The sequence below is a fragment of the Channa argus genome, chromosome 10 (genome assembly GCF_033026475.1).
Source record: "Channa argus isolate prfri chromosome 10, Channa argus male v1.0, whole genome shotgun sequence".
NCBI classification, from domain to species: Eukaryota; Metazoa; Chordata; class Actinopteri; order Anabantiformes; family Channidae; genus Channa; species Channa argus.
In genome coordinates, this window is record NC_090206.1 from 1897798 (window position 1) to 1911703 (window position 13906).

At 38.3% G+C, this 13906-nt stretch overlaps 1 protein-coding gene and 1 pseudogene across 2 annotated transcripts; one reads left to right on the forward strand and one right to left on the reverse strand.

The window, feature by feature from the left end:
• Window positions 1–1237: 1237 nt before the first annotated feature.
• Window positions 1238–3552, forward strand: LOC137134348 (probable endochitinase). 2 transcript variants are annotated; one of them, XM_067519080.1, is made up of 4 exons: window positions 1238–1424; window positions 1707–1738; window positions 2629–2655; window positions 2787–3552. In XM_067519080.1, the coding sequence occupies exons 1-4, from the start codon at window positions 1249–1251 to the stop codon at window positions 3155–3157; spliced, it is 606 nt and encodes a 201-aa protein (XP_067375181.1). In that variant the 5' UTR covers window positions 1238–1248; the 3' UTR covers window positions 3158–3552. The 2 variants fall into 2 exon arrangements, with proteins under 2 accessions (XP_067375181.1, XP_067375182.1); XM_067519081.1 differs by lacking the exon at window positions 1238–1424 and adding an exon at window positions 1528–1551.
• Window positions 3553–6822: 3270 nt separating this feature from the next.
• On the reverse strand, window positions 6823–7540 carry LOC137134529 (uncharacterized; annotated as a pseudogene).
• Window positions 7541–13906: the final 6366 nt, after the last annotated feature.

The window sequence follows — 13906 nt, forward strand, 5'->3', positions numbered from 1 at the left end:
GCAAATGATGTAGAAGCCTATTACAATACTGTATGTATGCACCAGGTGAAGCATGCGATTAGTCTTAGTTTACTGCAGAGGCAGAGTCATAATCATTCAGTCAAAGTCTCAAAGACCCAGTTGACCTCACACAGTAAATACAAACTGACCCATGTAAACGGTCTGACAGCATTTTCTTACTGATCAGTTTCTGTTTAATAATCTCTCATTTTCTACATAACAAGCTAAAATTATTTTTTATATAAATGTGTCATTGTCTTTTCATAAGCTTTAGAATATTTAACACATATATACATACAAACACAGATTTGCATATTTTGATAGTTAGGCCAGGACACTAATTCACCTGTGACGGGTCCTTTCACACAAAGGTGTATTTATATCCTTATATTATTTATATTCATCCTTTAAACACATGTACTGCACTTTCTGGGTGTGACTTTTTTTTTGCAACGGCTATGATTTAAATGGGGTGAATCTTTATTCAACTGTTTATAGTTAGTTTTATATTTTTAATTAGATTCCTTTTTTTTGGGATTTGTTTGCACTTTGATGCAAGTCATTTTTGTCAAAAAAGCCCAATTAAATTGACCATGTTCCATGTTTAAAAAAAAAAGATAAAAGACAGTGATACTTTTCTGATCCCACTGTCTATATTAGGATTGGAACAGTGCTGAAGCTGAGCTGTAAACAGTGTCAAGACCAAGAATATTTGTGTCTCGCACAAACCACCAGCCAATCCCTTATATATAGACATTCCACGTCTCTTGGAAGCTTGGATTCTCCACATATTGATCGCAAAAAACGATCCAAGAAATCTGACATGATTGACAGGTTTTTATTTCCGTGTGTTTATAGAAGGTGTAACATTTGTCAACTGCTGCTCTGCTTTGACATATTTAATAACATTTCTAGATATGAAACTTAACCTTTTTGCTCAACCCAGAAACCACTACAGGAACTTTATAATCACAGTAAAAAATGACAAACATGTTTTTAGTACTTAGTTTATTTTATGAAACTACACGATGATTAAAAAAAACAATCCCTTTTTGTAGTTAACAAAAATATATTTAAGGTTTAAAAATTAATAGCTTTAGGAGGGTTCTGGCTCTATGCAATATTAAGTTGCATATTAAGCGATTTTTCCACCTTAGCCACAGGTAAAGCTTTTTTTAACGTTTTCATTTTTTTCTTTGTAGCGTTTACACTGATATGTGTTTAGCCTTCAGATGGCAACATCGTCCGATGTCAAAACCGAAAGGTCCTGGAATGAAATCATTTCCCTGTTCTGTTGGACATTCCAGAATTATCCCCACCCAGTGCCTCACCCTTTCAGCGGCACTAATATTAAGGCCAGACATTCTGTCAGTTATCCATCAGACGCAGGAGAGACACAATCTGCTTTTTGCACCTTTCTCTTTGTAAGTATCGGATTTTACTTTCATCTCATTAAAGTAGACACATTATACTTGTTTTGCTGTACACTGCTGTACCTACTCTAACTGTCAAACCTTTTAAAAAATATTTTAGGTCTGGCTGAACCAACAGGTACTGTACTTTCTTTGTGTGTGTGTTGTATCTGATGTCATCATGATGATCATTGTGTGTTATAGAAACATGCTGTGATACTTGTCAAGTTTAAAGCTGTTGTCTGCTTGGCACTGTTAATGTATTGATCAGATCTTTTCTGTTTTTACACATAGTAACAACATGTGCAGGCTAATTCTGACTGCAGGTAAGACACACTGAACAACCTAAAGAGTTGGTTCGTCCAAATCCCTCTACTCCCTCTAAACTATCTCTAATAATCTTAGATTAACTAATTTAGGTTTGGTTTCTGAAATTTCTCTCCCCTCATCAATACAAAGATGAATGGAATTTTGTTCACTTTTAAACTGAAGTAACAAGAAGTGAGCTTAAATTTCAATACACAAAAAAGTAGATGATTTGTTTGAATTCACATTTTAAGCTAATTTAAAATGTGATAATTCCATTGCAAAATCTAAAATGTATTATATTGTATTTGTTAATAAACACGTAATGCAATACATTCTATTAAAATTGTACCTAAAATAACATCAGCACAACAGTACAATAACACCTTCTGTAGTTTGGTACATCAATATCCAACCACTTCCAACAAAACAGTAGTAACCTTTATACTGTGCAGGAGCAACCAACCAAAAGGACTAATGCTCAGAGTTCAGGAGAGTCAGTTATTTTGCTGGAATAAAGACTCTCACAATGACATTTCATTTCTAAACAATGAGTGATGACCAGAAGGCAGCAACAGCTGTGCACAGATTTGACCTAATTGGGCTAAACAGGAGGAACGCAGCCATAAGTATAGTATATGTGTAACAAGACAGCTTTCCAGTATGACCCCTGCTTTTTATGGGGTTAGGCGTACATCTTTAAAGTTGTTCTTATCAATAATTTCATGGATTGTGAGAGTAAGAAGGAAAAGATAATCTGTGGCCATTATTTCTGCATGGACACACTACTGTCGCTGAATGTATAACATGTTAAACTAAATTATATTAAATATTAAGCTTTTTTTTTCATTAAGTTATTCTTGTAATTTGTGTTCAATTTAATACTAACCAAGTCTGTTTGACTTTAAAGGTCTGTGTTTGATCATCGCCACCTTGGGTAAGTTTATAACCATCTAACCAGCAAGTATATAGTGTCTTTACATCAGTGTCAGCAGTAATTAGTATAGGGAATCTGACAAAATACAAAAGCTAATTAAAGCTGTTGAAACCTGGGTTTCTATGTTCCAGCTTCTGGTGCCAGCCAGTTCTGTATCGGAAAGAGTAATGGGGATTACGCCAACGTAAACAACCCAAACTCTTATTACACCTGCTCAGGTGGGCTGACCTACGTCAGATCCTGCCCATCTGGTCTGATCTTCAGACAAAGCTGTGACTGCTGTGACTGGCCCACAACTCCATCTCCCACTACCACAACCAAAGCACCTACTAAAACCACATCTGCTGGACCCATTGATCAGTTCTGTAAAGGAAGGCTTGACGGGGACTATGCCAACCCAAAGAACCCCAGCACTTTTTACAGCTGTTCCAATGGGTTTACCTACCTCATGAAGTGCCAAACAGGTTTGGTCTTCAGCCAAAGTTGTGACTGCTGCCAATGACTCACAACTGCATCTGGCAGCGTCTGAAGTGATGGGCCAAGAGTGTGACCTCAGCTACCACAACTAAATGTAGTTGACCTAGTCTCCTACTACAACAGCTATGACCCTTCCTATCACAAAGACAACTCACAACGTAAAACAGAACATCAACTTGTCTAATCTCCTGTTAGCCACTCTTTACTTGACATGCCTTACTCAATCGTTAACTGTTTGTTAATTGTTAATCGTTGCATAAACACTGCATGTCATTGGATTGTTCTTCTCTAACAATTCGACTTCTGTTGCCATTGTAAACTGCTCATACATACATATATTGCAAAGCTTTCTGTAATCAACACTCACGCATAGTACTCAATTTTAAAAAATGAATCAATAATAAAATGATTGACAAAATACCACAATCGTTCCTGTATAGTTCATTTTTCTTTATAGTTTGCTTATTTTATGGTTTCTTGTTTCCTGATGGACAACAGGAAACAAGCTGACTAAACTAGAGCTAGAGGCAGGCCAGATAGCAAAACATTGATGGAGCTATAAATTATGAGCTTTTACAGGACAACTTTTCAGTGTTGTGGAAATAAACAGAATTTCTGTCAAGCTAGTATTTGGAGGGCCTTTTTAGAAAGTATAAAATACGAAAGTACTAAGAAGGAAATATGAGTTATAGCACACCAGTTGCATGAGAGTGCTAAGCAAATGAACAAAGAACTACCAGTACCACGTATTTAGCAGAATTAAGTCCCTTTCCCTTACTATGACCTTTCTTTGACATCTCCAGTCAGAGCTGCACATCTTACAAGTCTGCCCCGCTATGTTCAATGGTGTCCATACCTGCATATATCTGTCTCTGTGGACATTAATCAGAGTGCTAAGGAATACATAGGAATATATGAAGAATATATAACCTTTAACACACTATTAAAAGTAAAAATTTCTACAACACTCAAAACCTAATAAAGTCCAGTTGGCTAGGGCAACGACTATAATGCAATAAGAAAACCAAATAAAAAATATCAAAATACTAATAAATACAAATAATAATAGGGAATAGTTTGGGGCCTCCCTGCAGCACAGTTCAGTCCAGCAATCCTGTGTAAATCCCAGGGTTTCTGCAGAGATATAATCACTGAGGGAGGAAGAGGTGAATGATTCTGCAGTTTTCTGGGTCAAACTGCCACTCCAGTTATAAAGAGAAATACCTGTCTGTACACAACATAGTTCATTTTGTAATTATTTTTTACCCCCTATTGTAATAAATATATCCTGCTAGGACTAATGCAATTCTGCAATGGATCCTTTTCATTAATGTGTCAAATTTGCTGTGTAGAAAAAGATACAGTTAATTTTACGGTCAATACTTTCAAGAACTGAAAGATTACTTTTTTGCTGTTGTTGTTCTAAGAGAATGGATTAAACTGCATGGGTTAAATCAAAATAACCAACAATGTGTCTTGATGGCATCACAGTTTTCTCAGCAGCTGCTGCAGCAAATGAACATCTGAGAATTTGAGCAGCTACAGGATCTGACTTTGCTGAAAAGTAAGCAACAGGTCTGACTTCCACCACGATCCTGTAACAAAAATAAATGTCATGAATCCATTTCTTTCGTCAATGCTTTGTGTAAATGATCTGGATGGACGAGCCAGTTCCCAAGTAGTTGGCTGTAGTTTGCAATGCTTTTTTTGAACCCTTAAAAGCCTGTTTAGCTTCTGGGGTCCACACAACCATGTCAAGTGACTGCAGTACTTTGTCATGCATAATGGAGCTCAGTGTGGCTTAGTTTGGAGAAGTTAGAGAGTAGTTAAGTTTGAAGGTCCTGCAATAAGATCACATTCCCAAAATTGAGTGCACTTGTTTCTTGGTGATAGATTTGGTGATATTTTTAATAGCCTTAGTGTGTTTGGATGAGATGGATTTTAACCTCAGGTGTGATCACATGACTGTATAAATTACTTTTCTTTAGTGCTGATCCTGCTTGTATATTTAACGGCTTAAGATTTCAGCTGATGGAAAACACCATTTAAGGGGATTAGGGGGTTAAGCAATATTATTGTTACATCTTGATGACTCCACTCTGTTCTCACCTACCCTGTTAGCCAGCTAATGAGCCTATTCAGGCCAAGCATGGAACAAAGTCTACTCTGGAGGATATAACTGGGTCACCTAGCCAACTTTCCCTCAGACTGGAGAAGCTGCTGAAGGATAAGTAGCGAAACATTTCTAACCAAGAAGAAAGAAGTACAGTTGACATGATTCAATCTTAGGATAACCAAACATAAATGACTGAGAATCTTCATGTTTTATACACATTCATTCATGGCCTAAAAACACAGATGGAAAACAAGTTTTTACCAATGAGAAAATCTGGAAATCAAATTGTGGGATTGCTGCCTTTCAGTCTGTCTGTTTGCCCAGCTTAACCAGGTGTGGTATTTTGGGCACAGCCATGTTTCCTCACCAGTGTTAACCAGACATTCCCTTACCTGGTTTTCCTCTGTCCAGTGAATGCATCACTCCCAGCACTCCCCTGCTCTGTTCAAGGTCACTGCAGGCATCACTTCATTGTGATTGTGTGTCTTACATTCTGCCACTCTTTACACTCTTGCAACAAGCTGATTGGTTTCTTATTAACTGATTTAACAATTCTATGGACATTTGCCTTCTTTCTATGTTAAAATCATTCAGCACATACATAGGTGCATGGAGCATTCAATGAACTGTTAAATATACAATTATGATTAATGACATGTTAATTGACAGCAGTAGAATTATAGTGAACTCCAGCATTTTCATCTGACACCAGCTATTATCTTCTAAATGTAATTACTTAGCGCCAGCATTATTTTGGGTAAAAAGAAGTTTAAGGGGGATTGGGCCCGTAATGATGATTCTAGCACTGTTGTACATGAAGCTTTATCTATAATATTGGGGGGGAGGATCTGGTAAATTCTTCTCTAATAATTCATACCATACAAAACCAATGAAATGCAGTCTTGAGTCATTACTGTCAGCATCTACATGAATGTTAAAGTCACCTACTATCGTGACTTTATCTGTACTAAACACTAAATCGGATAGAAAATCTGTAAATTCATTCAAAAACTGAATAAGGGACTGGAGGATGGTACACAATAAAAAACAGAAGTGGTTTTTAAGTTTTCCAGTTTGGGTGTGAAAGGCTAAGAGTAAGGCTCTCAAATGAGTTAGAACTATGTTTAGGTCAAGTGTTTATTGGTGAGCTTGAGTGGAAGATTGCAGATACCCTTCCACCTCAGCCTGTGCTTCTGGGGACATGATAATATGACTTTGGGGTGGCTGCCTCATGTAGACTGACATATTCTTCCTGCTGCAACCAAATTTCAGTAAGAAAGACTATATCGTATAGATGATTGTTTAAATCATTTGCTAACAGAGATTTGATCTGATATTTAATAATCTATATTTAATAGTTTTGGCGTTTTGTTCTGTAAGAGGAGTAGTCTTAACTAAGGGCATGATAATAAGTCCTTAAACCTTTTTGGTTTATGTCATTTAGTTGGTTGGGGAACAGACAGTCTCTATATTTATTTGGGAGTTGTGGAGGGGTGACAGTTGAAAGGACACTGCAGAGAGGTGTGTAGGACTGGATCTTTGCATCATAGCCTCAACTGTGGATTGTCAGACTTTTAGATGTCTAACGAAATAGCCACATTTCTGGATAAGAGAGCTTCACCATCTAAAGCCGGATGGATGCTGTCTCTCCTAATCACCCTAGGTTTTCCCCAAAAACGTTTCCATTTATCTATTTAGCCCACATCGTTTGCCGGACAACAACTAGACAGCCAGCTTTGAATGACGACATGTACGCCGCACGTCGTCACTGGTCAGATTTGGCAGGGGTCCAGTGAAAATATGGACTTTGTTTTCTATTACATTTTCTACAAAACATTGTTTTGGAAAAGTTACACACCGATTCAACATTTATTTTAGTGACCTCCGATTTGCATAATCTGGCATCACTAACTACTGTGTGAATAATAATTTTACTGTATTTACGTTTTTCTTTAGCCAGGAGTTTCAAATATGATTAAATGTTGCCCGCTCTGGCCCCAGGAAGACATTTGACTAGGGGCCGCTGGAGTCTGTAACGTTTCTGACTATAGAGCTGCCAATTACCACAGTTGGTTTCTCAGCGGGTTTGTCTCGCTGAGAAAATCGATTTGAAATGTGAACTGACTGGTGGTAAACCTTGGGCGTCTGTTTAGCATTAGAGCTCTTACGAATCGTCACCCAACCGGTCTGGCTTCCTGGCTCCTCGGGAACTGCCAGGGGACAGCTAACAGGGGCTATGCTAGGTTGGCCCGCACCAGCTACCGGGCCCTGACTAGCTGGATACTTTACCATGGTGGCGAGCTGCACTATTCTGTGAGCCTCGCTTCCAAAGCTGCAAAAACCTTACACTTACAGATCCTATTATCGCTAAAGGAAGCAGATGAAAAACTGAACACGAGATAGACTGAGCAAGTGAGAGAAGGAGAGACAGAGGGAGACAGAGAAGCCATTACTAACAGATGACTGCTAAGCTAGCAGAGCTAGCTGCAGAAGCATGTAACTCAGAATTTAAATCAAATCAACAATAACTTTACCTTCTATAGGAACTCACCAATATATAGTGAATACATGAATAGTCTTGCAAACGAATGCTCGAAAACAATATCCAGTGAGTTTAAGGACCTTTTTCCTCATAGCATCTGGTAATTTACACCTGTGCTGAACATTTGACACATGTATAGTTCAATGACAGTGAGTGAGAAAGAAATGAAAGAGTCCAAAAAACTTGAATAAAATTATAGTAAACATCCACAAAATCCACACTATCAGTGACTGGGCCATAACAAATCCCTGATGGGTCTCTGCTGGTACTGCAAATAATGTAGAAGCCTATTACAATACTGAGTGTATGCACCAGGTGAAGCATGCGATTAGTCTTAGTTTACTGTAGAGGCAGAGTCATAATGATTCTGTCAAAGTCTGAAAAACCCAGTTGACCTCACACAGTAAATAGAAATTGACTTGCAGAGCAGACAGAGGTGCCCCATGTAAACGGTCTGATAGCATTGTCCTACTGATCAGTTTCTGTTTAATAATCTCTCATTTTCTACATAACAAATTGATTGTCTTTTCTCAAGCTTTAGAATATTTAGCACAGCACAGACATTTAGGGTGGTCGCCCTTCCTAAGTGTGCTTACAATAACTTTGCCTTATAGCTTTTAACTCCTTCAGAAAAGGCACAGGCATCTCGGTGGCCTCCCCTAGTTCCCTTGTTGCATGGTCACTCAGTTTTTGAGGATAGCTTGCTTTAGGCAAATTTACACGTCATATTCTATTTTTTGATAATTTTTTACCTCTACTCCAACAGATATTTAATGACTAGTACATTTAGTAGTCTTTATCCCCTGACTTTTACTTTTCAATACCTTTTGATACTTTGACCAGGATACTAATGCACCTATGACTGGTCCTTTCACGATAATTATATTACAGTGCTTTAAACACATTAACTACACTATAGTGTACACACTAAGCTTGGATTCTCCACACATTGAATGCAAAAAAACTATACCTGAAATCTGATATTTCTTCTGCTAATCTAGAAAGAAGGCTTATCGCTTTTCTATGTACATGGTTTTTATGTTAGGAATGTATCACGGTGTCTCTATAGAAGGTGTAGCATGATGCATCTCCAGTTGGGCAAGAAATTAATGGTATAAGGTAATAGTTTATGGGTTGGACCCAATAGGGTGCTTGACACAACTACTCAGTTTAAAATAAGGTTTATCATAAAATATAATAGTTCGCAAGACAGGATGGAGATGTAGTAAGTCCTCTGACTCACTAGATGGTGCTAAAATCTAGTCTTTGAAAAAGGACAGAAATATTAGTATCTTGACAGTGACTTGTGGGATATGGTGTCTGAACATGAAAACAAAACTTACTACAGTCAGTGGGAAGATGAGCAAAGTCTAGAGGTAAAGCAAGGTTCTTATGGATAAGAGTGGAGTATGGTCCTTGTAGAGTGGATACACGTAAGATGCGCTGAGGTTGAATAACTTGAAGCTAGGGTAGGGAAATGGTGGGAGGAGGGACCACGTGGGAAGATGTAATGGTCTGGATCCAAAATCCCATTGGCGATACAGCGCCCTAGTGCAATAGGCTCATAGCTCTGGATTCCACAATTCTTACATGACACAATAATTGTTCTTAATATTAGTATGAGAATTCTTACAGTGGATATTTACTTTCTTGATACAGGTAACTTGAACACACGATGAATACTCCGCATTATCGTAGTAGATAATCACATGGCTTGGTAAAATCGTAACGTGACATGATCAAAATGTAGACATGACATGGTAAATCTTCTCATCATAATCACATAGTTATAAGGGCTTGTGGAAAACCTGATCCCTCATGGGCAGATAACAGTATTCATAATCCTAGTCATTGATTAAGTTGGCAACAGGGAGTCAATAGGGAGCAGTTACTCGCAACCAAAATAGCAGGCAGAGTCAGGTCAAAAAATGTAGTGTGGTCTGAACCGTAGATAGCAAAGATGATTTGGATGAACACTGGAAAGCTGCAGTGAGAAAGCAGACGATCTGGCAGCTTGGCGAGGGAACTAAGGAGATATATACAGGTGCTGGTCATATAAATAAAATATCTTCTCAAAGTTGATTTATTTCACTAATTCCATTCAAGTGAAACTTGTATAATATATACATTCATTCCACACTGACTGATATATTTCAAGTGTTATTTCTTTTAATTTTGATGATTATAACTGACAGCTAATGAAAACCCCAAATTCAGTATCTCAGAAAATTAGAATATTACTTAAGACCAATACAAAGAAAGGATTTTTTCACACTCTAATCAGCTAAGTAACTCAAAAAATCTGCAAAGGTGTTTAAATGGTCTCAGTCTAGTTCTGTAGGCTACACAATCGTGGGGAAGACTGCTGATTTGACAGTTGTCCAAAAGACGACCATTGACACCTTGCACAAGGAGGGCAAGACACAAAAGGTCATTGCAAAAGAGGCTGGCTGTTCACAGAGCTCTGTGTCCAAGCACACTAATACAGAGACGAAGGGAAGGAAAAGATGAGGTAGAAAAACGTGTACAAGCAATAGGATAACCGCTCCCTGGAGAAAATTGTGAAACGAAACCCGTTCAAAAATATGGGGGAAATTCACAAAGAGTGGACTGCAGCTGGAGTCAGTGCTTCAAGAACTACTACGCACAGACATATGCAAGACATTGGTTTCAGCTGTCACATTCCTTGTGTCAAGCCACTCTTGAACAACAGACAGCATCAGAAGCGTCTCGCCTGGACTAAAGACAAAAAGGACTGGACTGCAGCTGAGTGGTCCAAAGTTTTGTTCTATGATGAAAGTAAATTTTGCATTTCCTTTGGAAATCAGGGTCCCAGAGTCTGGAGGAAGAGAGGGGAGGCACAGAATCCACGTTGCTTGAGGTCCAGTGTAAAGTTTCCACAGTCAGTGATGCTTTGGTGCCATGTCATCTATTGGTATTGCTCCACTGTGTTTTCTGAGGTCCAAGGTCAATGCAGCTGTATACCAGGACGTTTTAGAGCAGTTCATGCTTCCTGCCACTGAACAACTTTATGGAGATGCAGATTTCATTTTCCAACAGGACTTGGCACCTGCAAACAGTGCCAAATCTACCAGTACCTGGTTTAAGGACCATGGTATCCCTGTTCTTGATTGGCCAGTAAACTCGCCTGACCTTAACCCCATCGAAAATCTATGGGGTATTGTGAGGAGAAAGATGTGATATGCCAGACCCAACAATGCAGAAGAGCTGAAGGCCACTATCAGACCAACCTGGGCTCTCATAACACCTGAGCAGTGCCACAGACTGATCGACTCCATGCAACATTGCTGCAGTAATTCAGGCAAAAAGAGCCCCAACTAAGTATTGAGTGCTGTACATGCTCATACATTTCATGTTCACACTTTTCAGTTGGATTCCTTAAAATCCTTTCTTTGTATTGGTCTTAAGTAATATTCAAATTTTCTGAGATACTGAATTTGGGGTTTTTCATTAGTTGTCAGATTTACTCATCAAGATTAAAAGAAATATCACTTGAAATATATCAGTCTGTGTGGAATGAATGTACATCATACAAGTTTCACTTCTTGAATAGAATTAGTGAAATAAATCAACTTTGTGAAGATATTCTAATTATATGACCAGCACCTGTAAGCAGAGTGGTGCGAGCAGGTGAAACTAATTACTGGTGATTATTTAAGCGGGGAACATTTTGATCAGGAACAGGAAGTGGCTGTACAAGTGTTGTTGTTGGCGAGTTGGCGATCGTGACAAATGGCGCACAAAAATTTGATACGTGGGAAAATTTTCTGACAATACAGACATTACCTCACAGTGCGCAGATTTAGTTGGTAAAGGTTAATTAGATCACTGGATATGAATTCTTCAAGAAACCACTGAGATTAGTCAATAAGAAAAAACACTTGTGTAGCAGCTTCTTTACTAAAGTACGAGCAAGGGTGAAGCTCAGCCAAGCTTACCTGTCTGCAGCAGAGACGGACAGACAGCTCAGACAAAGTCAAACTTACTCCTTCACTGACAACATCAGTGCTCATTTGGGTACCAGTGTAAAAACACTCCACAAATTAACGATCTATAAGAGAAAATGATCCAAACACTCGTTAAATGATCATAAATGTGCAGACAAGTGATAATTTCAGCTCTGCCAGCAGTTCCCCTTCCACCGTCATGTGATCACCACAACAAGCTTGTTGGTTAATCGCTAACTGATATGAACACATTAGTTTACATCCACCTAAAGCTGGAAGATAATAAAGGCTGGATGTGCTGCATTTAGCGCACTGTTCAACCTAATGTGCCACAGGATCTGGTGGACACTAAGACAGTCATAATCCCAAACCATGCAGAACCCTGTAGTTGTGAGCTCAGAGACCCTATCAGTGGCAAACAGAGCAGGACAGGGATTTAGATATCATTGAGTCTATGTGGTGACTTTGCTATTGTAGATGGATTTGCTAATGTAGAATGTACAATACTCGATAGTGTTGCCCCTCTGAAAAAGAAGGCAGTAAACCAGAAGAGTTGATCTCCATGGTATAGTTCACAAACACGCAACTTAAAACAGGAAACACGAAAGTTGGAAAGGAAGTGGCGTTCCAGAAAGTTAGAAGAATCTCATTTAGCCTGGAAAAATAGTTTAAAAATGTACAAAAAAGCTCTCAGTGATGCCAGAACAGCATATTATTCATCATTAATAGAAGAAAACAAGAACAACCCCCGGTTTCTGTTCAGCACTGTAGCCAGGTTGACTAAGAGCCATAGTTCTGTTGAGCCTAGTTTTCCCCTTAACTTTGAGCAGCAATGACTTCATGACCTTCTTTATGAATAAAATTGTAGCTATTACAAAAATAATTCACCAGATCCTCCCCTCAAATATTACACATAGATCTTCATGTACAGCAGTGCTAGAGTCATCGATAAGGCCCCAATCCCTGTTAGACTGCTTTTTGCCCATAGATCTCTCTGAGCTAACTTCAATTATTACCTCATCTAAACTAACCACCTGTCTGCTAGACCATATTCCAACTAAGCTGCTCAAGGAAGCTTTACCCTTAACAGATACATTCATATTAGATATCATCAATCTATAGAAACAGACTATGTACCACAGGCCTATAAAGTAGCTGTAATTAAACCATAACTTAAAAAACCCTGTCTTGACCCAGGTGTTTTAGCCAATTACAGACCAATATCTAATCTCCCCTTTATTTCTAAAATAATTGAAAAAGTAGTCGTAAAACAATTATGTGATCACCTTCATAGGAATAATTTGTATGAAGACTTTCAGTCAGGATTTAGAGTTCATCATAGTACAGAAACAGCACTGGTAAAAATCTTCTCATGGCCTCAGATAATGGACTCATCTCTATACTTGTTCTGTTAGATCTTAGTGCTGCATTCGATACCATTGATCATAACATTTTATTACAGAGACTGGAACATGAAATTGGAATTACAGGAACTGCACTAGGTTGGTTTAAATCTTATCTATCTGATAGATTTCAATTTGTTCATGTTACTGATGAATCCTCCATGCACACAAAGGTTAGCTATGGAGTTCCACAAGCCTCTGTGTTAGGACCAATACTTTTTACTGTATATATGTCTCCTTTAGGCAACATTATTAGAAAACACTCCATAAATTTCCAGTTATGCTGATGATACCCAGCTATATTTATCTATGGAACCAGATGAAAATAATCAGTTAATAAAGCTTCAAGCATGCCTACAAGACATAAAGGCCTGGATGTCCCAAATTTTTTTACTTTTAAACTCAAACAAAACTGAAGTCATAGTATTTGGGCCCAAAAATCTCAGTGATATGATGTCCAACCATATTGTTACTCTAGATGGCATAAGTCTGGCCTCCAGTACTACTGCAAGGAACCTTGAAGTTAGTTTTGATCAGGATCTGTCCTTTAACTCACATAACATAACTCCCTAAAGAGCCTGCAATTAATCCAAAATGCTGCAGCAAGAGTGCTGACTGGAACTAGCAAGAGAGATCATATTTCACCTTCACTAGCTTCTCTCCATTGGCTTCCCATTAAATCTAGAATAGAATTTAAAACCCTGCTTCTTACATATAAAGCTCTGAACGATCAGGCTCCATCATA